The 27193-nt window shown below is 49.0% G+C and overlaps 1 protein-coding gene across 1 annotated transcript in view; it reads right to left on the reverse strand.

Annotated features, from left to right (window-relative positions):
• Nucleotides 1–21682, reverse strand: part of LOC149370657 (putative thiopurine S-methyltransferase) — a 31269-nt gene extending 9587 nt beyond the window's left edge. The window contains exons 1-7 of the mRNA XM_089578302.1: nt 21591–21682; nt 16561–16653; nt 13448–13577; nt 9753–9805; nt 6895–6969; nt 6126–6211; nt 4239–4283 (exon numbers count right to left, since the gene is read on the reverse strand). Coding sequence (XP_089434428.1) covers nt 4239–4283; nt 6126–6211; nt 6895–6969; nt 9753–9805; nt 13448–13577; nt 16561–16653; nt 21591–21682 — 574 coding nt within the window. The remainder of the gene's footprint in view (nt 1–4238; nt 4284–6125; nt 6212–6894; nt 6970–9752; nt 9806–13447; nt 13578–16560; nt 16654–21590) is intronic.
• Between the last annotated feature and the right edge of the window lie 5511 nt (nt 21683–27193).

Here is a 27193-nt window from a genome sequence, read left to right on the forward strand (position 1 = left end):
AGCACGGCCGGTGGCGATGGTCTGCACGGCCGGGTCCTCCAAGCGCAGCAGGGTCTCCCAGTCCTCCCAGGTCTTGAGGTTCTCTAGGTCCCGCGGGGGAGGGTCCGCCGGGCAGAGGGAAAGGATGTGGAGGGAAGAAGCGAAGGGTTCTGGGCATAGAGTGCATGCCGGAGTGGGGAAGGAGGGATGATAATGGGCTAGGGTAAGGGGTGAAGGGAGTGTGTGTGTGTCTGTAGTCTGCGCCAGAGTGTTGCGTGTTTGTTATCTAGGGAGGGGTGGGGCGGGGGGTAGAGCTGGCGTAAGGCTCTGTGCGCCTGGGTCAGCTCACTGAATGAGTGCATGCGCTCCTTCGTGAATCCCCGATCAGAGGCCACCTTAGCCCGGTTTAAAGAACCTCGGGCTAAAAGGTTGGCGGCCTCGTTTCCGGGATTCCCGGAGTGCGCAGGCACCCATATCAGCTCCACTTGGCGGGGCGGGGGGGCATCGGGCGAGTCCAGTATGCCAAAAGCAGGGACATGGACTCGGCCTCGAGCAAAATTTAGAATCGCAGTTTTAGAATCGCTTAAAATGTACCGGGCTTCCGTGCGGGTTATAGCAAGAGCAATGGCGGCTTCCTCTGCAGCCTCTGGGGACGTGTCTGGAGGGAGAGGTAGTGTGAGGAGGGCGGATAAAGAGGAGTCCACCACAGCTGCTGTCGCTTCATCACCCGTGCAGGCAGCGTCCACCCACACGGCGTCCGGCTGGGGGCCGTACGCTCGATGAAGTGCCTTCGCACGGGCTCTGCGGCTCTGCTCATTGTGGGAAGGGTGCATATTCCTCGGGAGCGGCCTGATGAGGAGCTCTCGGTGAAGGGATCGTGGGATGGCGAGGAGGGTTGGGTCGTTGGCCGGTATTTTGATTCCGAGGGTGTCCAGGATATACCGACCTGTGGAGGTTTGTGTGAGCCTGATGTATTGGGCCTGTCGGTGGGCCTCCACCAGTTCCCCGATCGTATTGTGGAGGCCCAGGCCTAGTAATCTGTCTGTGGGTGTGTTGAGGGGAAGGTGAAGTGCTACCTTTGAATGCCTTGCGAATCAAAGCATACAAAGCGTTTATGTCATGTTTGGATAGGTGTAAGTATGGGGTAGTGTACAGCACACGGCTGAGGACAAATGCTTGAATGAGGCGACATAGGTCGCGCTCCTTCATGCCTCTATGACGTCCCGAAACCCTGCGGATGAGGTGCGATATCGCGCCTACAACCTGCTTGAGTTTCTTGAGGGTGGTGGTGTTTTTGCCATCGTTCTGGATGTGCAGGCCCAATACACGGAGGGTTCCAACCTGAGGTACCGGGTCACCATTCAGTTCAATGGCAATGGGGGAGCGGGGTCAGCGATGGTTCTTAGGCCGGATGAGGAAGAGTTCGGACTTCTCTGGGGAGCAAGACAGTCCGATGGTCTGTGCGTAATTTTGGGTGAGGGTGGCTGCTTCCTGTAAGGTGTTCTCTATGTCTCCGTCACTGCCGTGAGTGGTCCACAGGGCGATATCGTCGGCATAAAGAGTGTGCTTCAGGTGGGGAATAGTGGCCAATTTTCGGGCGAGGGGGATGAGGCTAATGTTAAAGAGAAAGGGAGAAAGGACGGACCCTTGAGGGGTGCCGATACTCTGAAGAGCGTAGGAGGGGGAAGACAGAGGGCCGAAGTGTATCTCAGCTGTGCGGTCAGTGAGGAATGCTTGAATGTAGGCATACGTGCGAACACCCACATTCAAGGGGGATAGAGCAGTCATGATCGCCTGATGTTCAATGCGATCAAAAGCTTTGGAGAGATCCAAAGCTAAGACTGCCTTGGTGTGACCCGGAAGAAGCGGGTCGAAAATGTCGTGTGAGAGTTGCAGCATAGCGTCCTGTGCGGATAGATGGGGGCGAAACCCTACCATGCTATGCGGGTAAAGATTGTTGTCCGCCATGTGACTTGTGAGTCTCGCTAACACAACATGCTCTAGGAGCTTCCCAAGGCATGAGGTTAGCGGAATAGGGCGAAGGTTTTGAAGTGTAAGTGGTTTGTTGGGTTTAGGTATGAATATTACCTTCGCGTGGCGCCAGGACTGCGGGAGGTTACCCTCCCTCCAGCACTGGTTGAAGTATTTCGTAATGTGGGTAATCGATTGGTCATCCAGATTACGGAGCATGGAGTTTGTGATTTGGTCTGCACCAGGTGCGGAGTTGGCGCGGAGAGTCAGTAGGGCCGCTCTGACTTCCGTCTCCGTGATTTCGGTGTCGAGTGTTGGATTTGCTTGTCCTGTGTAGTGCGGTAGAGGTATGGGGCCGCCTGGAGATGTGTACATGGTTCGAAGTGTGTCTAGAAGGGTGTCGGGATCGTCAATGTGTTCATGTGTGAGGCGTGTCACGTGGTGATGTGTTGCTGATTTGGTGCGCGTGGGGTCAATGAGGTGTCGGAGGAGTTGCCATGCGCGTTTGCTGGACAGGTTTCCGGCGATGCCGTCACATATCTGTCCCCAGTTGGATCGGCAGAGCTCCTCAGAGTGCTGTTGGATTTGTGTCTGCAGCGCGGCCAGCCGCTTCTTAAGCGTTCTGTTGTGTTTGTTGCCTTTCCAGCGTTCTAGGATGCTGTGATAAGCCTCCCAGAGGTGGGCTAGGCGTGTGTCAAGGGTAGGTGTTTCGGTTGTAGTTTCAATGTCTCGCGTGTTGTGGTGAACGTCATGCTTGAGTGACTGCACCCATTCGTCGATGTCTGCGATGTGAGTGTCTGGGAGGGCGGTGCGTACAGCGCGAAAGGCATCCCAGTTAATGAGTTTGTGTGTTGTATTTGCGTGACGGGGTGCTTTGTACGGGACAGTGATTTGTATAATGTAATGATCACTGCCCAGTGTATGTTGTGTTATGTTCCAGGTAACGCCGCGGATACAGCGGCTCAGCGTCAGGTCCGGACTGGTGTCCATGCTGACACTGTTGCCGATCCTCGTAGGCGTCTGAAACGTGTTGTGCACAGTGAGTTGGAGGTTCTGCAGGAGCAGCCAGAGCCTGCGACCTCGATGTGTCGTGGTTGTGTATCCCCAGTCAGTATGCTGACTGTTGAAGTCCCCGCCGATGAGTAGGGGATGTTTCCCTGCTAGATGATGTAGGTCTCGCAGAAGTGATTCTAGCGAGGCCATCGGCTGGGACGGGGGGTGGTATATGTTTGCTATAAATATGGAAGGAAGTGAATGTGTGTGATGTATAAGTTCAGTGATCACGCAGGGCGTCTCAGACGTGATGTGATGAGTTTTGTAGGTGAGGCTGCGGTGGACAAGTGTCACCCGTCTTACTTCCATCCTCAATCCCCCTACCATCCAATATGGCGGGGGGGAACACTAATTATCTACCCATTTTAACTTGGAACTGCCGCGGCTTCCGGGCAAAGCGCGCGCCTCTGCAACTTCTCCTTCCCACCATTACACCCACGCCCCACATACTACTTCTACAGGAGACTGCACACCGGGCAACCCTCCCCTCCTACACATCTACACATTCAGATACCACTAACACACCCAGGGCGTCCACACTTGTGGAAGGGAGGAACGCCACCACCCGTTCGGCGCGATGCCTTGCCCTTTGAACGCAGCGCTTCTCACCCGGGCCCCTGTGCGCCTGCGCGGCTTTGCTTCGATGCGCGAAGCCCCTAAGAGATCACGTATGACAACGAAGTGTATCGTAACATTTATGTGCTTTTTGCACGCGTTATTAGAAATCGGAAATTATAATTCCGTGCATTATCAAACGCACAGCGACTGATATCTTGATAAACATTGAGAAGGCACTGGCAGCAGCAGGCACTGCGCGGCTTTGCTTCGATGCGCGAAGCCCCTAAGAGATCACGTATGACAACGAAGTGTATCGTAACATTTATGTGCTTTTTGCACGCGTTATTAGAAATCGGAAATTATAATTCCGTGCATTATCAAACGCACAGCGACTGATATCTTGATAAACATTGAGAAGGCACTGGCAGCAGTTATTTTTTGTGACTCCTTTGGAGACCAACCGGCGCTTGCATGCCGGTCGCGTAGGAGGGCTTAGAGAGTCTCGTTAAATCTCGTTGTCTCGTACGGTGCCCGGATGTTCTCGTTTCAGAGCCCGGATGACTGGAATTCAGTGCCCGGATGATGGCTCTCGGTTGACTGCAGTGATGTGAAGATACGGCCACTTCCTCTAAATGCGAAGTTAGAACTAAACGCAGCACGTGTGTCCGCGCACTCACCAAAATGTGCCCGCAGTGCTTCGTCACCAGCGCTCCGAGGGGAACCTGCACAATAATAAAAAAAGAAGACACAAAGTCCCCAATTATTGTCAGGTGCCACGCTGCCAATAAATAGTACGCAGAAAGGAGCGCGTCATTAATCTGTATCATGTGTCGCATTATTTCTGAACTACAAAACAAAAAAAAAGCGTTGAGGGAAAATACCTACCACTGCATTTGTACAGGCTTTTACCTATTGTGCATGTTATACAAGGGGAGGGGGGGGGGTACTGCGCACAAAAAGACAAGGACAAGAAGATAACACAACTGCGCTTGTTGTGTTATCTTCTTGTCCTTGTCTTTTTGTGCGCAGTACCCCCCCCCCCCCCCCCCCCCTCCTTGTATTCAACATGATTGACCGACTAGCCCAACAACGTACGCTCTTAAACTGTGCATGTTATGACTGCTTCAATTTGTGAAGGCTTTGTGAAAATTTTCAAACGACAAAAAATTGTCAAATGCGGTGCTTATCTCGAATTTCAAACAGAAAACGTATCCGAGGTAACTCCCTTTGGTATAAATTTTTAAAACAGCCTATGTCAGTTCTACAGAAACCTACTCGCACTGCGAACAGAGCGCACGATGACACTGAGTGCAGAGTACACAAGTTTTCTTAAGTGGTTGGTTTATTTTATGGGGTTTAACGTCCCAAAGCGACTAAGGCTATGAGAGACGCCGTAGTGGAGGGCTCCGGAAATTTCGACCACCTGGGGATCTTTAACGTGCACTGACATCGCACAGCACACAGGCCTCTGGAATTTCTTAGTTTTCTTAAGTGTTTTGTATTATTTGCCGTAATCTAAGGCACCTTGCCGGCACCATATATGTCCAAGACAGGCACGCTGCCAGTTCTGTCCTCATTTCTGATCTCTGAGAATGAACAAAAATATATAGAAATCAGGGATCTTTCCGAAGTAGCGCTACTGTTTGCTAATGAATAGCCGCCGTGGTGGCTCAGTGGTTATGGAGCTCGGCTGCTGACCCGAAACGCCCTGGTTTTGAATTCTAGCCATGGCAGTCAAATTTTGACGGAGGCGAAGTTCTAGAGCTTCGCACTCTGTGAGATGTCAGTGCACGTTAAAGAACCCCAGGTAGCCGAAATTTCCGGAGCCCTCCACTACGGTGTCCCTCATATAGCCTGAGTTGCTTTGAGACGTTAAACCTCTATAAACCTTGCTATAGTGAGCAGGTGCCTTGTTTGCCGTGCCTTAAATATGGAGTGTTGAGTACTGCATTTTTAGATGCCAGACAAAATATACGAATGAGCACAGTTATGCCAGGCAGGCTCCAAAAAGCTGCCCTTTTGTTAATGCAGTAACCCTTGAGACGGAAAGCCAAACCCGGCTCTGGCCAAATCCAGGTGAAGAATTGGCCCTGAATGTCGCCTGTAGCTCTATGGTCGCCACGGACGGACTGGAGCAGACGCCGCTGCAGCTACTCTCTGGCCGTGGTGTCTCTAGGTAGTTTCCTACATCGCCCGGAAGATAGCGCCGCTTCTTTCGTCAGTTAGGCTCGGTTTTGAGTAAATCAGATGTTACGTTATGTTGTGTTATGTGGAGTTTAACGTCCCAAAGCGTCATATTGGGCACGTGAGACGACGTAGCGGAGGTCTCAGGGTTAATTCCGACCACCTAGTTGCAGTTCTCTAACGTGCACCGACATCGCAAAGCAAACCGCCATTCTTGCATTTTGCCTCCACCAGAGAGCGGCCCCTATAGCTGTGGCCTGGATTCGAACCGTGTCCTTGGGCGCAGCAGCCTAATGCTAAAGCCCCTAAAGCCACTGCGGCGGGAGAATAGAGAAGAGTGAAGTGCAAGGGCACAAGAAATGACCCCGGACGATACACACTTTTGTACGATGGAGCATCATACACAACAGTCCACATGCCGTACGAAAAGTCGGGCGCCAGCAGAGACTTCAGGACAGTGGCGTACCTAGAGACCCAACAAAGAGTGAATATCGGTTTGGATACAAGTTCAAAGAAACAGCAGTTAGCAGCAACAGCATGACCGCGGGGTACAGTGTTAATCCGCTAACCAATTACAGCAGTAAATGAAACAGCAGCATTTTAAGGTTTCTGTCTGCTAAGTCACAATAATTTTTTAGCTTAATACTGTCATCTTGTGATGAGCTTTTTGTTCAGGACACAGGAAAAGCTTAAACGATGGACTGTGTCCTTGGAGCGCAGGGACGATGTATGGCTGCCAAGATATAGGCGGAGCTTCAATACGGGCTTTAGTTGTATCGTATATAGTACTGCTGCTGACGGGACAGATATGATTAATTCTGGGCTCGTTATTCAAGACCGGAGGCACAAAACGAGTTTTGCACAGGAATATTTCAATGTTCCGCATGCTTAATGCTGTTGCATTGTACTCTTAAGGGTATTTAAGCGTCGTCCATAGTTTGTAAACACTTTTCGAATGTTAAGACATATTCATGCCGCCTTTGGATGTGTGCTGCAAGCATCTTAGCTCACTAACCGCCAATACAGTAGTTGGCGCTAAGGAACAGTAGCGTTGTACAGTAGGCGCTACGGAACTGCAGGCCTGATTGCATAGCACACAACACCAAGAAAACGTAGAGGAACCAGAAAGGATAAGACGAAGCAACCTACCGTGGTCTCTCTTCCTCCGGGATAGCAGTGAATCCAGATCTATCCCACACGATATCCATCGGTCCGGCGCATTCTCTATATATATAAAAAAAGGGTTATCAGCCAACAATGCCTGCGACGTATTTTTGGGCTCTTTATGGCGAGAGGGAAACGAAGCAGATGTGAATGCAAAAATGCGTGGAGAGGGTGTCTTTTTCAGCGGCAGCTGTTAGTGCCCTGCTTCCTGATGTAACGACGTAGTTGACGTCTTTCGTGCGCAAAGAAGAGAAAAGCGCAAGAGAATTAAGACGCGCATGGGGAAGAGGAGGGGAAGAGGTAGTGCCCTGCTCATTGGTCGGCGCCAGGCGTGTCCAAACGCACGCCTTTCTCTTCACTACTGCCAAGCGCGTTGTTCGGTGTGATGATGTGACGGGCTAGAAGTGATAAAGCGCTGTGCTAATCAGCTCAGTGCTTTCTTCAGACGTCATCAAGATATCGGGCCCTGTTGAAGCCCACACTTTGCAGCGGGCACAATGTGGTGAACGGAAACGCAGAGTCCGCGAAGAACCAGCTCGTCGTGCTTCCGAGGCCGGAAGAAAATGTGCAGACAAGACCCAAATGTATCCCCTTTGTCAAAAGTAACCGGGCACAGGTGGTTTGTTTTTTAGCCGCGTAGCGAAGCACTTATGGCAGCCCTTAAGCTATGAATCTGTATAGAGTGAGGTGAGCCATTGTGCTCAAGTTCTGACACCTTTCCGTCTTTAGGGGTGCCGTAAAGGCACGTTATATGGTTCAGAATCAAAAACCTGTTGCTCGGTTACTTTTGACAATGGGGGTAGGTGCGGCAAACGTAAAAGCGAAACGACATAGATGCGAAGACCCAGCAGCGCGTAACGCCGAAGCAGAAGCACAACGGCGGAGACACAGCAGAGTGTTGCACCGAAGCGGAAGCAAGGAGGCGTCAGAGGCAAGCGAAACTCACTGGGAAAGCCGAAGGAGCAACGAATTGCCCCACTCCACAAAGCAATTTGGGGAGAACTCCATTTGGGTGCAGCTGCTCGCTTTGCTGTTGGTGAAATTCGCGTTACAGGTGGTAACTGTGCTTTGAAGTTTTATAGTGCTAGCTGTTATAGGCAGGTTCTCCAGCACTCGCATCGAGCGTTGACTGCCGCCACCACCCTTCCGCTTACACCGAGCAGAAGCACAAGGGCTGGGGCAGGGCGTGTGAACCGCAGGAACTGAAGAACGCGCAGGCAGCTAAAGGGGTAGCAGGGGCTAAAACTAGGGTGCAAAAGAACACTATGGGGTGCTTAAGTAGCCTTAAGAGTGCAGTGCGATTTCACATTTGTCGCAGCTTCTGTTGCAACTTCTCTGTGCGTCTGAGTCAATTTATTTGCAACTGTTTGTCCATCAACCGCCATAGCAACCATCAACCGACTGCTAGCTGCAGTAGCAGGTATGCGCTTTGCTTTCACGGTGCCTAAATTTGCATGTAATTTTTTTTTTCAGACTTTTGATTTGGGTTCTCTATCTAGGTTGCTGCCTAGAAGCTAGGTTGCTCAAAAGTCGCTGGACAGGCTATGATGACATCACTAGGTCACGTGACCTCTATCAACCTCTCAGGATAGCCCATCAGGCAGGTTACGATGCCGTCACTAGGTCACGTGACTTCTCTCGACCAATCAGCGAATTTCGTCTCGCACATCAGTGGAATTTTGCTGTGACGACATCTGTAACGCTATCGCATCAGAAATTCAGGAAAGGAAGGAGCAATAGCAAGGGGCACGTAGCCAGTGGGGATAGGCGTAGGAGTGGAGAGCAGCGCATCGGCGCTGATAGGGCCGCCGGAGCAAACAACGACGCAGCTGACGTGGAAGACGGTCCCTGAGTGACAGCGTGGTAGGCGAGTGGCGCTAAGTGTAGGGGTATATATGCAATAGTGGTTTTTCAAAGACGAATCGAATGCGTCTAATGTAGCTAAAAACGTATTTGCATACGAAGCTAATATTTTTACAAAATATTCGCTACATACGGCAATGTTCTTACAAAACGAATAATCGTGCGATACAACGAAGCGCTAGATGCGCTACTGTAGAGTGCCATATAGCTATATTTTCACCTGGGTGTGCGCACTAGTAAGTGCGTATGTTAACTATATACATGAACTTCATGTCATACGTTCAGAGAAATTACCATTCGCTACTGATGACAACGAATAACCTAGCGCACATCTCAGTAGATGAGAGGGGGAGAGCTACGAATGAGCCATGACTTTCAAAATCTAGCATCAAGACAGGGTTTGTTAAACCTGCTTGAGGACTGCCGAGTACGCTAACCTTAGGGATCGTATACGAGCATCACTAAGAACGCTGCCACCCGAATGGATCGCGTCGCGGAGCTGTGCCCTCCGTCCCGCGCTTACCGATCGCGAACGCATGATGAGCGCTGTCGGAGTGGAGCCTGCTTATGAAACAGTCGTCGAAGAAAACAACGGCGTGTCCTACTCAAATTTCGCTTGAATTATTCGAAATTTGTTCGAGAACTCGAGAGCATATTCGTTTAGTTTCGAATAATTTCGAACATAGGAGCACATTTGACTCACTACTCGAAAATTTCTAATATTCGCACACCCCTATAGCTGTCAGCAGTGGCAGAGCGGAACGACTACTTGCGCGGCGCGGAAGCTAGATGCAAGGGAGCGGAAATATGAAAAAAAAACCTAGGACCACGAACCATGCATTCACAAAGCAAGCCGCAGCGCAAAAAGCAAACGCAAATGCGCAAACCCCGAACAGCGCTGAACAGCCGCATTACCAAGGGTGTAATCGCCCTCTGAGTTTTTTGTCTCATAGACTGTCCATCGCGATGGAATGACTTACCTCTTGAAGTCGAAAATACTGCATACAAAAATCTTCAGCCGATGATCCGGGGTCTGTGAATTAAAAAAAGAAACAATTAGCGTAAATACAAATTTCTTCATTAGAGCCAGATTATGTTTAACATTCACACACGTCGGTTGGTTAGCTTGTTGCTTTACCGCCTTGCCTTCACGTCATTATTGCACTGTCGACGGCCTTACCTGGTCGGCTAATAATGACGACGAAGTAGTCGTCAACAAGCTATAGTCAGAATTTAACTGGAGCTTTCCAGAACTCAAGGTGTGACGTCACAACGTCACGTCAAGGTGTGACAACCTTATCGACCAATCCTGAATTAGTGTGACAACGCTTACGGCTTTCCCTCCGAACGTCCGCTCTAACGCTGCAGCGTTAAAAGATCGAGCGCTCTCAAATCGAAATGGACAGTTATCGGACGCGAGCGTCCGCCGTCTTCGGAGGCGAACGTGGTGCGTCAAAAAGTTTACTACCGCGCGTGTCCCTGAGGCTAGGTCACACCTTCATTCACTCCCTAACAGTGATCACGGAGTCCTTCTCGGTCTTGACGTCACCAGTTGGAATCGACTACCCGGGGAAAGGGCTTCTCGCCTACCTTCTCGGGACTTCGCGGCGCCTCATTTTTGGTGAACTCGGAGGTCCTTCAGCCGAACAGCAGCCGGGGTTCTTCCGGTATGTCTGTCGGACGGCCGAGTCTCTCACCGCCACCCTGCCCGAGGTCGACGTCTCTCAGACGCAGGCCTCCCGCATTTGCGAGCTCCTTGCCATCCAGGAGGCTACGCCTGAACAGCTAGAGCGGAGCTGGCGGGAACGGTGGCGAGACTTGACGTCGCACTCGATACCACCAGACGTCCGCGACTTCGGCTGGCTGCGAGGCTGGAGTGTCCTCCCAACGGGGGTCCGCATCGCCGCGTATGGCATCGCTCCTTCTTCTCGGTGTCCCCAGTGCGGTGCGACCGAGACCCTCGAACACGCGCTTTTTGAGTGCGTCGTAGCGCACACTTTTTGGCGGCTGATGTCGCGCATGTTTTTTGCTAGCCTCGACTCGCGCACCAGGCCGCGCGACGCATTTGTGCGGCTCTTGCTGTGCGTTGGGGCCTTTATTTTGTGGCGCCAGAGAGGCGTCGCTTCCTTGCAGGGCCGGCCTCAACGCACCATGTTCCCCATGCTGCAGAGGGTTCGGGCGCGCCTGTTTGAACAGGCGTGTTTAGACCGTGTGACCCTCCCAGGAGACGAGTTCCTGCGGCGGTGGAGCACCCGCTTCATCGCCGCCAGCGGGGGCCGCGTCACGGTGCGGCTCCTGCCGTATTGAGCGTGTGGTGCGCGGTGTCGGCGCGCGTTCATCGTATTTAGTGAGCGTGCTTCCCCCGCGATGCCTGGACATTATGGACCCTTTGAACATTCTGTGCTGTGAATGATTTTGTGTGAACGGCGACAGCAGTTGCCGTCGTGTACTCGTTTCATAGGTTGTTTGTACCGAGCGACACTAGTCGCTGCCTTGTTGTTTTTGTCTTTGTGAGGGACGTGGTCCCTTTATATGAATTATAGGCCCAATAAACTTCTCTTCAAAGCGAGAAAAAAATTTCACCTTTAAAAAAAACTTCGCCAGTAACAAATGCTTTTTTTTTTGGCCGGGCAAACACCAGCGCGACCAGAAAGATCCATAGGGTCTATATGTACTAATAACAGCTTGATTCCAGAGTTGTCCTAACAAAAACAACGTAGTGTTTTTTTTTGTCAGATCAGGGCGAGTAAATTCACGTCTGCGTATCATGTAATGCATAGACTGGGATCTGTTGGCAAAACGACAGATATCAATGGAAGAGAACCAAGCCGGCGAGGCGAAGTAAGGAGCTAGCGCTAGAAAATATGCGTGCATAAGGTGGTTGCAAATGGCACAGGACTTATCTGATAGAACGGCAATGTCCTTTACCTTGCATCGAACTTTAACTACGATGATAATTGCGACACCGTAAAAATTCATGCAGCACTTTCGCTCCGTCAAGCGGCAGCTTTCAGATCACATTGCGTTCATGTCGGATCCCCTCGCGATGAAATCTCCAGAACAATAATTGCTTCGTCCACAGCTTCCACTAACTGAATACATATCATCACGAATTCAGACTGCCTGTGGAAAATAGCTTTTCTTTTACACAATGTTTTTCTTCCTCGACAGGACAGTTTCAACTGATTTGACTACCAGAGCATTCACTACTTACCTGGAAACGAGCTTGCCCGTACACTAGTACGAGAACCACACTAGTAGCGGATGACGACTCTGCCATGGCCCAACGGGCCGCATTTTCTACCCAGCACACTTATCAGAACTCACACACGCTATAAGCAATATTACCCTCCGCCGCAACCTGAGCTTCCGCGCTGAGAGGCAACGCTGGCGAAAACTTCACGCCAATATTTCCCACTCCACCTTTTCACACTTATTCATACTTTGAACCTACACAATGTCAGCATTGTGCTGATCAACATACACTTTTCGACGTCGTCTGGCAATGCACAGTCTTGGTCAAAAGTAATCGGGTCTCGCGGTCTGCCTTTGAGCAGCATAGTGGAGCACTCACGGCACCTTTAAAGATCAAAGGGCCTTGAAAGACTAGCGCAACGGTTCTTCTCGCCTTACATAAGTTTGTAGCTGGGCGCGTTCCTTCGAGCGCTTCATTGCAGGTCTAAAAGCAAGCACTTTGGCCTGAAGAGTTTTGGTGAGAAGTGTACAACTAGATGTACGAATCCCATCCCTATCTTCGGGGTTGAGCGGCTGAACTACGTCACGGCCGCTGTCCGCAACGGCTAGCGGACCGGGCCGGGGCTGTGGCGACCACCTGTGAGATCTCGGACTAGGGGCACCACCCTGGAGAACACGTAGAAACTATATGGATATATAAAGCATACTACTACTCTACTACTATCACTACTACTACTACTACTACAACTACTACTACTACTACTACTACTACTACTACTACTACTACTATTACTACTACTACTACTACTTCTGCTACTACTGAATGCTTCTACTGCTACTACTACTACTACAACAACTTATCTCGAGCAGCAGCTTGAAGGAGAGAAAGTGCTCCGTGAATTTTTACTGTGCCGCAATTATCATCACAGTTAAAGTTCGATGCAAGGTAAAGGACATTCCCGTTCCATCAGATATGTCCTGTGCCATTTGCAACCGCCTTATGAACGCAAACTTTCTAACGCCAGCTCCTCACTTAACTCCGAACACAGCTAGCGTTCAAACATTCGCATTACGTACTTGTAACCGTCCACCCTGCGATTTTTTTGGGTGCTTTTCTAGCTCATAAAACAGCCATTTTCAGGGAAAATAGCGCCTTTGTCATTAGGACGCTGTAGTCTGCCCATACAGGCAATTCCATGCAGTTTCTCTCCAGTGTTCTTTTGACGTTAACCGCACTCTTTTCCTTTCCATAGCTGGGTTACTCTTCGCATTATTTCCTGCTTTTTGTAAGCCTCCAAATTTTGACTTCATGGCCATCACTAGCACGAATATCGAATATCGGTATTCGTCATTTACTGTTCATGACTTAAGAACACGTCCGGTTGGGGCAGCGAGAAAGGCCCAGAACAAGCCAAGGACCTCGACGAGCTCGGCGCCGCGTACATCTTAGGGTAGGCACAGCCTCATTCCCAACGCTCACCTGAAGAACCTTGCAGCCGGCAACGGGGCACGTGGTTTCCTCAGCTTCAAAGTTATTCTCGGCGAAATACTCGTGTACGCATTCTTCGACGAACTCCACGCCGACCACGCGGTGCCCGAGGTCGAGGAACCTGGACGTTATAGTATTGGTGACTGTCAGAATAAATATCTGGGACTCTTATGCCGCAAGTGTAAATTTCATGCTGAATGTTAAGGTTTTCCAATCAGAATTCATTAAAATCTTATTAAAATGATTGGTTTTTGGTTTGGTTTTATGGGGTTTAACGTCCCGAAGCGACTCAGGCTATGAGGGACGCCGTAGTGAAGGGCTCCGGAAATTTCGACCACCTGGGGTCCTTTAACGTGCACTGACATCGCACAATACACGGGCTTCTAGAATTTCTCCTCCAAAGAAATTCTGCCGCCGCGGCCGGGATCGAACCCGCGTCTTTTGGGTCAGCAGCCGAGCACCATAACCACTGAGCCACCGCGGCGGCAGTTTCATTAAAATGAATCAGCAGTTTAAGTGATTAATTAAAATGAATCAAATACTGCAATTGTAAATAAGAAGCCAGTTATGTCACTGCCTTTCTCTTCAGGAACTGCACTTACACGTAATGCACTTTGACACTGGCAATATGGCACATGCTTCCTTCGCTGTCCAGCTGTTCCTAATGATCTCCTTTTATTTTTCAGTGCAGGCTGTAATGCTTCTAGCCAAGCAACAAAATAATATAGAGTTTCAACTTTCGATTTTTTTTCGGAAAACACGTGCAGCTGAAACGCTGTGAACGAAAACCGTTATCTTTAAGTACGCAGTACTCCTTATTGGCTTGCCTCTCCGTGGTAGGCGCGTATTATCAAAGCAAGAATTCGCTTTGCAGCTATCTGCTGAGTGGTATCTACTGCTGTTTTCCGGCCGCAAATATTCAGCATCCGTATTTATGGCCTGTCTCCTGTATGTGAGAGAAATTAGGAGTATCAAGAAACCTAATAGAGAAAGCAGAGGCTCTTGGGATGGAGGCACGGCTGACCACAACTTGAAAGGGCGCGGTGCTTGCCAGTGAAGTAAGGACTTATTCATCGAGAAGCCGGTCAACTAATAGAGATGACGTTGGATATACGTGATGTTCAATATTAACATTATGGTCACAATGGCTCTACTATCCGGGAAGCGGCGGCAGTTTAGCGATATTATGTCGCTAAACCCGACCGAAGCGCGCAAAGACCGGAAATACGAGTTCTTGGAATTGCGCGTGTGTGTGCAAACTGATTCTTCCCACATGTGTATACTCCAGAGTTGCTATACGGAAAGTACGCAACTGCTGAATATGCTTATTTGGAACGTCTATTGACTAACGGACTTTCTTTTAAAACGTCTTAGCTGGCGAGCTCTTTCACTTCGTAGACTTGAGGTGCAAGCTTGGCGTGGTCGCAGTATTTCCAGTTAACAGAAATATCGCGTTCATGATATCTTAAAGGTTTTGAGCGCAACCTGACTATAGCGCTCTCCGAAGTCGACTTCAGCAGATTTACGATGGAAAGCATGCGCGGAGTGCGCACGGTGATTCCGCTCACGACTAGAGCATAACGCAGCGAGCTAAGCACATAACTGACATCAACTATTAGTTTGCACACACTGCAGTAGATGGCCAGATGATAATAACTGAGTGGTATACATTCGTGGATGCAAGAAAAAAAAGCACAACAAGATAGAGTGCCAGTGCGGAGATAAATGCAGAGGAACTACCAAGAAGGCACAAAGCATCTTAGTTTGGAGGGCCTCTTAAAGACGAGAGTGTAATTTGAAGGGAAAATGTTCTTTTTTTCATGGAATAAATTTTTTTTCTGTTTGGAACTGTCAACATTATCAGGGTGTATAAAACTTTGATAAAATATTTGGTAATATTTTAATCACAACTTATTCCTCTGAAAAGTGCTAAATTTGTCTCTCACGCCAACAGTAATAACTCGCAAAGAAACTAGTGGACACCATGATGCTTTGTAATGTATGCAGGTCTACCTACTCACTGTGCAATAAACTAAAACGATGAGTATATAATGAGATGATAGGCAGTTGTAGTAAAAAAACTGACAACATACACTGAAATAGGCTTTCCGAGAGCATAGATATTCAGATAGCAGGAAACAATATGAAAAATTGTCACTAGATTTCAATAAACTTAGCTCATTGCATGCTTTGATACGTAATAAATGAGCGGCCGAAGAGTCAATAGAAAATTCTTACTGAGTGTAACTTTATCCATGTTGGCATAGCCGAAAAAAGAGAACAAGTTTTCTTTTTGATAAAAACAATATTGTAGATTACAAGTTTTATATAAACAGGCTTCTATATAGATAGCAAATTCCAGGAGGACTCAAATTTTCCACACCTCCCGGAATTAAGGTCCTCCTTGAGAGTTTCCTTCATAATTGTTTTTTACTAGCAGCAGCTCGCTTTTTCTTTGTTTTTTTTTCTTTCTCTTTCATTTAGCATGGTGCAGATAACATATTAGCCAGTAACTTTAGAATAGAACTAGATAGAGTCATAATTATTTGTGTAAAAAGGAGAATATTTTTGGTCATAAAACGAATAAAGATGCAAAACGCTATTCTTGAACAAAGTTTGCATTTCAAGAGTGTCGTCATACCTTAGCGCAATGCACCACAATTAGCGCTTTTGCCAGCCAGTGGGAGCAGTAGTTAGGGCTGCTTTTTGTTTGCTGCGTACTGGACGATTCAGCCTGTTCTATTCTTGTCCCATGAAATGTGTCCATCATCTTTTCTTCTTCTTCGATAAAAAGTTTTCGGTGCGCGTGCGGGAGCTAGTTCTTGGTGCCCAGATATTTCTCAAGAATGCCTGCCTTTTTTAATTCGTTGCAAAACTTTTTTTTTTTTGTTTTTCAGTATACTGCCACTCGGCCGAGGAATTATCACAGCTGTCGACGGCACTTGTAACGTTCGAACAAAGGGCAATGTTAACGGCACAGTTAACATCTTCTTCAACCAATGCTCTGCAGCACCGGTGTTGTGAGCACCGGATGCAAAAAAAAAAAAAAACGAGGTTATTATCTTGCGCCGCTGTCTTTAGGTGGAAAGCGCAGCCAAACTCACCATTTCAGCTCGTTCGCCTTTCCGCACAGGGGGAGGAACACCTGTGCGTCTCGCTTTCCGGCGAGAACTACGTCCTGGTTGTCCTTTAGAAGTCTGCACGAAAAGGGCGAACAGCAGTGAGTGTGGTTGAATGAATGGAAGAGAGGTTTCTACTTTTTTTTTTCACTCCAGCAGCTTCATAGGAACAGATTACAAAACACAACGATTAAAAAACAGTAAAACACTGAGGCAGCATATGAGTATCGAGCGTTAGCAATATTGTTACGGGGAAATACTATTTACATTTATTTACAACCCGTAGGTGAATAATTCCTAGCCGGGAGCACCAGCGCGAACAGGAAGCACCATCAACCTCTTCTTCTTCGTTCGTCCCTTTCACGCGGGAGTCCACTTCGTCTTCCACTTCCACTGCGTCGTAACATGACCCCCGGCGGCACAAGCGCCGTCCCGGTGCTAGGCCGATGAGAGATGAGCTGCGTGATAGGGCTTGAGGCGCGTAACGTGAACAATATCGGTGGATGGTCGACATGATGAGGACGCAAGTGTATGAGGTGCAACTTCATACGTGACGTCGGTGACCTGACGCACAACGCGATAAGGACCATGGTAGGGGGACAAAAGTTTCTCAGAAAGACCGACGCGGCGGGAAGGGGACCACAGAAGAACGAGCGACCCCGGCTCGTAAGTGACATGGCGATGGTGATGATCATACAGAGACTTCTGTGCTTGCTGGGACGCTTGTAGCCGAGTACGGGCGATTTGGCGAGCGTCTGCAGCTTGAGCAATGGCGTCACGGGCATAGGCGGTGACTGGACGGTCAGCAGATGGGACGAGTGTATCCAAAGGCAGGACGGCGTGTCTCCCGTACAAGAGATAAAAAGGAGAGTAACCAGTTGTGTCATGCCGCGAGGTGTTGTAAGCGAACGTGACGTAGGGCAAGGCGAGATCCCAGTCTTTGTGGTCGGGGGAGACGTACATAGACAACATGTCTGTCAATGTTCGGTTCAAACGCTCGGTTAGCCCGTTGGTCTGCGGGTGGTATGCTGTGGCAATCTTATGCTTGGTAGAACATGAACGCAGGATGTCGTCAACAACTCTGGACAGGAAATAGCGTCCGCGGTCTGTGAGTAACTGACGAGGGGCACCATGTTGCAGAATGAGATTGTGCAAAAGAAAGTCTGCCACATCGGTCGCGCAGCTCGTAGGCAATGCACGGGTGATCGCATACCGAGTCGCATAGTCTGTGGCTACCGCGATCCACCTATTTCCGGAGTCCGAGGTCGGGAATGGCCCAAGGAGGTCGAGCCCTACACGGTGGAACGGTTCCACAGGCACGTCTATAGGATGCAGAAGACCAGGAGGTGGTACCGAAGGCTTCTTCCTGCGCTGACAGAGGTCGCAAGTGGTGACGTAATGCCGGACTGTACGGTATAATCCAGGCCAAAAGAAACGGCGCCGTATCCGGTCGTAAGTTCGTGCCACACCAAGGTGGCCAGCGGCAGGCAGGTCAGGGAGTTCTGCAATTATAGAAGACCGCAGCTGCTGGGGAATGACTAGAAGGAGGGAGGGCCCGTCAGGACGGAAGTTGCGGCGATAGAGGATGTCATTTTCGGTAACGAAGAGCTGCAGGGACCGCTTCGAGCTTCCAGAACTGAGGCCCTCGATGATGGTTTGCAAATATGGGTCTTTGCGCTGCTCCTCGGCGATGTTGTGTAGATCAGAAATGCCAAAAAGGGAAGGGATATCGTCAGTGTCACTGAGAGCAGGAGGCTCGACAGGGTACCGAGACAGGCAATCAGCGTCTTGGTGGAGACGTCCAGACTTGTACACGACAGTGTACGAATACTCCTGAAGGCGTAGCGCCCAGCGGCCAAGACGCCCGGAAGGGTCTTTCAGCGAGGACAGCCAGCAAAGGGCATGGTGATCCGTGACAACAGAAAAAGCACGCCCGAACAAGTATGGCCGGAATTTAGCTACAGCCCAAACCAGGGCGAGGCACTCACGTTCGGTGATGGAGTAATTTCTCTCAGCAGGTGACAGCAGGCGGCTAGCATACGCAACCACGCGGTGTGGGCCCCGGGAGCGTTGAGCCAGCACGGCTCCGATCCCGTAGCCACAGGCGTCCGTGCGGAGTTCAGTTGAGGCCGCGGGATCGAAATGTGCCAGAATCGGGGATGATGTCAGCAGGCGGACAAGCGTGGAAAACGCACGTTGTTGATCAGTGCCCCAGGTAAAGTCTGTGTCGGTCTTCAGGAGGTCAGTGAGGGGACGAGCGATAAGAGCAAAATCTTGAATAAAACGGCGGAAGTAGGAACACAGCCCAAGAAAACTGCGCACGTCTTTCTGGGAATGTGGACGAGGGAAGTGTTGCACCGCTGCAATTTTAGCTGGATCAGGACGTACACCGGAGGCGTCGACGAGATGTCCAAGAATGGTGAGTTGGCGGTGGCCGAATCGGCATTTGGACGAGTTGAGCTGTAGCCCAGCCGTACGAAATACAGTCAGGATACTCCTGAGACGCTCAAGGTGCGAGGCAAATGTGGGCGAGAAGACAACAACATCGTCAAGGTGCAGCGCAAAGACCCATATTACCCCGCACCTCCACCAAAGATGTTACGGGGAAATACTATTTACATTTATTTACAACCCGTAGGTGAATAATTCCTAGCCGGGAGCACCAGCGCGAACAGGAAGCACCATCAACCTCTTCTTCTTCGTTCGTCCCTTTCACGCGGGAGTCCACTTCGTCTCCCACTTCCACTGCGTCGTAACAATATCGAACGGATATTGCGTCATTAGCCATGCTCGCTATAGCCAGTGCAAATTTTTCGTTATATCCGGATATCTATTTCTTGACACCAACGTATGCACCGCAAGAAGACAAATCGTTTGATACCACTTCGAATGTCCTACGTCAATTAGTTTAGTCGTAATGGGCGTTTGAAGTTTTAAGGATTCAGGTTTGTGGAACCAAAGGTCGTCGGTGCGAATTCCTCTGATACGTTACACTTTGATTCAACTAGTAATCTTGTGTTCCGTAACGCACTGAATCGTTTGATACCACTCCGAAAATTCTGCGCCAATTAGGTGGTCCGCAATCTGTGTACCAATGGTACCACCTACTGATCATACTTGAATGACCCTGTGTTTCGTACGAACGCGACCTTGAGCAATGCGTGTATTAAAGCTAACGCTGTAAAAAATTTAGACAGTTAGGAAGAAATATTAGTGAGACAGTATTCCGATATACCGCAAGGGTCCATTTCCGTATCAAGAGTGCTATGCAAAGAGCAAGAACTCTGTAACTGCAGTATTCTTTTCCTAAATAGACAAAATTGTATTGGTTTTCTTTCTAACGACCCAAATGTCCTTAAAGTATAGATATCTGTTGCGGGAAACATAGCGCTTTTCTTGCGATTACATTATCTCTGCATTTATTTTCTCTGTACGAAATTTCTTCAAGTGATGCCAGGCTGCAGAGCCAGCAGGGAGGTGGAGTCGCTTCAACGAATGATTCATCCTCCTCCTCCTCCTCCTCATCATCATCAGCCTGACTACGCCCACTGCAGGCCAAAAGCCTCTCCCAAGTCGCTCCAATTAACACGTCCTTTGACAGCTACCGTATCCCCGCTCCGCTAAATTCTTAATCTCATCCGCATGATTATGAGCGACAAATATATTGAAGAGAATCGGAATAAAACGGTTATATTATGGAGGCCCTGGACAGAGTCATTTCTTTCTAACAGGCCTGCGACCATATCTGGCGATTGTCTTCATTAAATTTATAGATAGTGATAACGACAACGGGGAGAGCGTCAGCCATCGTAGAAGTGCAGGGACTGTCCAACGGTCCCTAATCAAATGTAGTGGAAATCTCGAAATGGCATCGCAGTATTTTTTTCGCACACTGAGGGCAGATATGCCTTTCGTATGAAAAAATAATTCACTCCGATCATCTAGTCGAGTATGTTTCAAAGTGTCTTGCAAAATGCAAAGTTTTCATGCCATCCATGTTGCGGACGAACAAGCATATTCGTACAATCGAAAAACGAGGAAGTATTACAGAAATAATAGAAGCGTCCTATATATACTGGCATGGAATGAAAGCGAATAAGTGAGCACTCAGCGTCCATCGTTCTAAGAGTTGTGGTATCTGAAACCAAGCGGTCAAGTGAACGAAGAACGCATCCGCTGCAGCGATCCGCCCAAGTGATACCTGCAAAAACTACAGAGAATATTTACTACATTCGGATCAGTGCGAAAGGATGGATGTCTGATGTGTCAAGGTGTGTCATTGCATCCATCCCTCCACCTTCTTCTCTTCCCCCAGATCCGTTCCTGTCCCATGTTTCCGAGAAACAGGCTTCGCGTCAGAGAACACGCGCTCTAATTCCTCCGTGTTCGTACCCTCTCCCCCGGAGTCTCACTCGGGAGGAGGAGGTATCTGTGCGCCGGATTCGGGCAGGAACGGCTCTGACTCCTTCTGTGCGTCATCGGTGACGTGACAAACGTTTCGAAGTGACTGACAAGTGTCCCCATTGCGGTGCTGCGTCCGACCAGTGTGACGAAAAACACTGTGGACTTGCCCGGCCACAGCTTCCGTGAGACGACGCTTCCTAAGAAAGGTAAGCCTGCGATGTACGTTGCAGGTGACTATCGCAAGTGGACTCATGATAATCGCTTTATCGAGAACTTTACACTCCTTCTTATAACTTTCTTTCCCTTTTTCATTATGCCTAATGGGAAACATCTCGAATAAAAAAAAAAGAAAACATGGATTTGTGCTCGATCACTCCTCGTGCGCTCATTTTTATAAAGCTGTCCATTTCAATCGAAAGTTTTGGGTGCATTAACAAACGCACTTTTGAGCACTGAACTATAAAAAATGTAAACATAAATTAAATGAAATTAAATATACATAAATAAAACATGGAATTAATGAACAAATAACTAAACAAGCTCAAAGTCCTGCCCCCCTCCACTCGAAAAAAGGTTCCGGAGTCCCCGAGGCCAAGCCTTCGTGAACTTACTTGAGGATGCCTCTTTCCTGCCAAGTGGAGAGGCCCTGCTTCCACAGGCCGAGCCAGAAGTCAAAGCCGTCTCTTTCGTGTGCCCCGAACATGGTGTATCGCTCGCAGAGCAGTTGCCGAGTGTGAGCGAGCGAATGCAAACCCAATGCTGCTCTTTGTTGCGAGCAGGCGTTTCCGCAGCGAGCATCCGGAGACGCTGAAGGGGGGGGAGTCCAGTGCATGTTTTCCGCAGCTGTCATTTCCACTGCGGAGGTCAACAACACAGCCTTTATGGCAACATAGTGATTCGATGGTGAAATATACTCTGTAAATAAGGATATCTACTTTAAAAGCGATTGTGGAAGTTTTTTTTTTGTTGTTGGCCGTTGCAGTTTTAAATTGAAGGGTTCAACTTAAGGTAGCTTTTTTAATGCGCAGTTAACACTTGCGTTCGTAAAAAAAAAAGATTGCAATTAACAGTTAAGCTCCGCCTTAAGGGTACGACGCGATAGCGTAATGGGTTGACTCCCACATGTGCAGAAGGTCATTTTCTACTTTACATTCATAGATCCCTGGGAGTTCTCATACCACTCCTCGCCAGCGCGGTGGCTCAGTGGTTATGGTGCTCGGCTGCTGACCCGAAAGACGCGGGTTCGATTTCAGTCGCGGCGGTTCAATTTCGATGAAGGCGAAATTCTAGAGGCCCGTGTGCTGTGCGATGTCAGTGCACGTTAAATAACCCCAGGTGGTCGAAATTTCCGGAGCCCTTCACTACAGCGTCCCTCATAGCCTGAGTCGCTTTGAGACGTTAAACCCCAATAAATCAAAAATCAAACAGCACTATTACTTTAAATAGGTTCCCTGGAAAAGACAGCGAACCAATTCGAGAAGTTCCTAAACAGAAGCGCTGAAAGTTTGAAGCATATCTATCTGCTCATGTTGAATGTGCGGAGTCGTGCAAACAAGACCTCAGTGAATTTGTCTGTTGCACTCTGTAATTTATAGGCACTCTGTAATTTATAGTGCTCGGACTGCGGCGTGTGCGTCTTCATTCCCCTCTACGGACCGATGTGCTGGTGTCCATATAAGGTGTGCTTGCTTTTCGCCTTCGTTTATATCTTTTAGTATCCTCACACAGAGAAACAAGTCTACATAACCTTACTTTTCGACTGAACGTATTGTTAAAGCCTAGGTATGCTGTAAAATTACGTGTTGAGCACAAAGCCTCTACCTATATACTGCTATTGAATGCTTTTTCTTGCGTTCTTAAAGCCGAAGTTCGTGCGGTCATTCCTGGCGACCCGCCCTAGTCTTCAGTAAACTAATGTATATCCCATAGTGCACGACCTCAAACCCAGGGCCCTCGTGATTAAAAACAACCAAACAAACAACAACATTTTCGCAACCCCTCTGAACATGTGGATTTATCATTTTCTATTTCGCTGCTGGCCGCCAGTGTCTCTGACATGCAGTTACTGCGACGCCCCCACCACCCTCACGCGCTGGATATTGACGCCGTACATTTCACTGAGTTCCCTACGGCTGCTAGCGTTTTATGCATAAGTGAGACTTACGGGAACCAGACACGCGTTGGCTGGTTCAGCGCCGATGGCCGCGGCGCAATTCAGGGCGCCGCCGTGAGGCGGTGGGGTAGAGGCATGTCGGAGGGGGAGAGTATCGATTACTTCATATGGTGGGATAGGAATAGTGAAGGCAGGACGACGCAGCGCTGTAACTGTATCACCGCAAGGCGCTGCGCAGGAGGGATGGAAGGCTAGGGTGAGGTGAGGTCGTCAGACATTGGAGACGTTGCGGTATGCTGCAAGAGAAAGAAGGAAGTCCTGCATAGATCGCTCTTTTCGAATTTCCGTCGGCCCGTTCTGATAGAGACGATGCTCAACAGCTGCCTTTTAAGGCGGAAGCCTTTAATGCCTCATCGTTGTAAGCAGGAGCTGTCGACAGAAATGTCACGCTTTTAAATTGGTCGAAACGGTCGTGACGTCGCAGTGCGCGAATTTCAAACGGGGCCATTTGTACTTTGGCTACTAACCATGCAACCAATTAAAGGGATCGTATAGTGATGCTCCAGTAAATTTGACTGAGCTTAGTTAATTGCTTACTTAACCAATTAGCCTAAGTAACCTTTCTAGTCAGACCAGGTAAATAAATAAAACCGAGTAGTGAGTGAGTGAAGAAACTTTATTTCCGCCAGAAGAAGACCCGTGCCCTCCGGGTCCGCACGCAGGCGTCCGGGGAGGGGCAGCGTCGCAGCTGGAAGACTAGCAACGGTATAGTCGCGCAGCTTCTGCTGCCAGGCGGGTAGCGTATCGTTGTATGCTAAGGTCGGCACTTCTGAGTATGGTCTCCCATTCCTCTGCATTATTGATTCTGCCATATCCTGGGGCACTGGGGCATCTCCATAGTATGTGTTCGAGTGTAGCGGTATGCCCGCAGAACTCGCACACCTCCGCATCCTCCCTCGTGTCACCTCCTGTCCAGCTCCTCCAGAGCGGGGATGCGAAGTTTCTAGCTTGGAGTCTTCTCCAGTCATAGGCCTCAGCCGAGCTAAGCGATCTATCCGGAGGAGGATAGATCCTTTTGTTCTTTTTCTGAATGTCTGTGATGCTATTAAAGGTATTGGTTTCCTCTTTAGTGCTGAATTCGTATGAGGTATCCACGGCTCCCCGAGGTAAAGAGGAGCGGGCGAGCCTGTGGGCGGCCTCGTTTCCAACCAGACCCGAGTGGGCTGGGGTCCAGATAATTAGAATATTGTGGGCTGGGATAAAGTCTTTTAGATATTTAGCCGCCATTTCGTGGATGCGTCCCTTGCTGTAATTTCTAATTGCGGCTTTGCAGTCGCTTACTACGTATTTAGTACCTGGCTGAGTTAGAGCGATCGCTATTGCAACCTCCTCCGCCACAAGGGGTTTTAAGTCAAGGTGTCTTACAACGCGTAACGTTCTGCCTGAGTCCCCGACGGCTACGGAGACGGTGTCTCCTAGCGTGCCTACCGCGGCATCAGTGTAGGCGACGGTTCCCTGTGGCATCTTGCCTAGCTTAGCAGTCAGCTGTGCGACCCTGCTTTTCCTTCTGCCTTTGTCGTGGATGGGATGCATGTTTCTAGGTATGGGAGCGATAATAAGATGCTCTCTTATTTCTCTTCCCAGATCTGTTCTGGTGTTCACTGTGCTATCTACGGTTGCCCATTTCGCTAGCTCTAGGTATTTCCTTCCTGCGGGTGTGGATGTTAGCCTTTCGATTTGCGATGTTCTAACCGCTTCAGTCAGTTCTCTCCAATTGTTATGCAGGCCCATTTTCTCCAGTATATCATTGGACGTGGAAATGGGCAGCCCTAGCGCTCGTTTGACACATTTTCTGATGATTGTGTCTAATGCCTTTTCTTCGGTTTTGTTTATTTTCAGGAATGGGGTTGCGTAACATATCCTGCTAACGATGAAGGCCTGCGTGAGTCTTAGTTTGCTGGACTCTGAGAGTCCTTCCCCCCTTCTAGATACCTTTCTGAAGGCTCTGACGACAAGTTCAGCTTGCGCTTTGAGCTTGTCTAGCGTACTTTTGTTTTTCCCTTTTCTGTTAATATACATGCCTAGGATTCTTATTTCCTCGACAATTGGTATCGTTCTATTTTCAAGTGTAACCTCGATTGCCGGTATCCTTTGACTGCGCTTGCTCATTGCTACAAATAGCTCAGACTTTTGCGGAGAGCAGCTGAGACCCACGCATTTCGCATGCTCGTTAATGATATCCGCTGCCTTCTGTAGCTTTTCTTTCATTTCTGATTCGCCTCCTTTCTTTAGCCAGACATTTACATCATCTGCGTAGAGGCTGATGTTTAAGCCTTCTATCTCTCTAAGCTTGCGGGGAAGGTCCCTCATTACCATATTAAAGAGAAATGGGGAGAGGACAGCCCCTTGTGGGGTTCCTCTGCATCCCATGGGGAACTCATCGGATATGATGCCCTGAAAGGTAATGATAGCAGTCCTGTCCCTTAGGAACGATCGGATGTAGTTATAGGTGTTTTTTCCTACAGCTATCTCATTTAACCCATCAAGGATGGCGTCATGGCTGACATTGTCAAAGGCTTTCTTAAGATCTATACCTAAGATCGCCTTCAGGTTGCCGAGGTCCAGCTGATCTACTATATCTCCATAGAGTCTTAGCATTGTATCTTGGGTGGTGAGCCCAGGCCTAAATCCGACCATTTCATCTGGCCAGAGGCCGTTATCCTCCATGTATTTGGTCAGTCTGGTCAGGATGACCTTCTCAAGCAGTTTCCCTACACATGATGTTAGTGAGATCGGCCTGAGGTTCTCCAAGCTCGGAGGTTTGCCCTGCTTGTGTATAAGCGTGATCTTGGCCTTCTTCCACTCCTCGGGGACAGCACCTGCTTTCCACACTTGGTTGAGATACCTAGTGAGGCTATTTATTGATTCTTCATCCAGATTTCTCAACATTCTGTTTTCTACTCTGTCGAGCCCCGGGGCTGACCTTCGTTTTAGCTTCAGCAGTTCCATTCTGACCTCGGCTCTTAATATGGGGGCATCCAACTCCTCATTTGGTTGTCCCTTATAGTCGTCATATTTAGCGGCCCCATGGGGAGCAATATACAGTGACTTGAGCGTGTCAATAAGTTGCTCATCTGTGCCATTAAACTTATACCTAGCTTTTATTTGCTCAGTTCTCATAGCCGTCTTAGATTTATTTGGGTCTATAAGAAATTTGAGCAACTGCCATGTACTAGATTTTCCCATGCTTTTCTCCATTTCCTCGCATCTATTATCCCATCTCTGAGATTCCAACTGTCGAGCATACCTTTCTAATTCTACATTGTGTCTAGCTATTTCCCTCCTTAGGTTTCTGTTCCACCTTTGGCGCTTCAGCTGGTCATTTAGCTGTTCCTTCCTTTTGTACATGCTGAAGAGCCTGCTGTCCATTCTATCTTGGGAGTCATCTACCTGAACCTCCTCAGTTGCCCTTTCTACATGCTCAAGCAGCGTTGCCGTCCAGTTCTGGATACAGGTTATGTCACTATGCTCATGTTCTTCTCTGATAGCTCTGAATTTATACCAATCCGTAAGCTTCTCTTGCCTGTAGGTTGTAGGTTTCACGCTGACTTTTCTGTTGAGCTCGAGCTCCAGCAGAAAGTGATCGCTACCCAAATCTTCCTGTCGGTTCCGCCATTTCACAATACCAGCGTTCCTACATAGCGTAAGGTCGGGAGATGTGTCCGCTGTAACGCTGTTATCAGTCCTCGTGGGACAGGAGATGTCATTGGCTATGTAGAAACTGGATGCTACTATATCATCCAGTAGGGCTTGACCCTTGGCGTTGTTGCTTACGTAACCCCATTCCTGGTGCCGGGCGTTGAAATCGCCCATTATGATCAGGGGGTTTTTCCCCGCGAGTTTAGCTGCCCTTCTAAATATGGGGCCAAATTTTACTTTCATCTTTTTTGGTGGGCTGTAAATATTTAGAAGGAATATGCTACCCCTATTCTTTCGGGGTTCGGTTCCCAAGCTCGGCCAATTTCTTACTCGGTTTTACAGGCAAGAGGCCAGGCCTGTAAAACCGAGTAAGAAATTGGCCGAGCTTGGGAGCCGAACCCC

This window comes from Amblyomma mixtum, chromosome 1 (genome assembly GCF_055824585.1).
Source record: "Amblyomma mixtum isolate Tamu chromosome 1, ASM5582458v1, whole genome shotgun sequence".
Classification (NCBI taxonomy): domain Eukaryota; kingdom Metazoa; phylum Arthropoda; class Arachnida; order Ixodida; family Ixodidae; genus Amblyomma; species Amblyomma mixtum.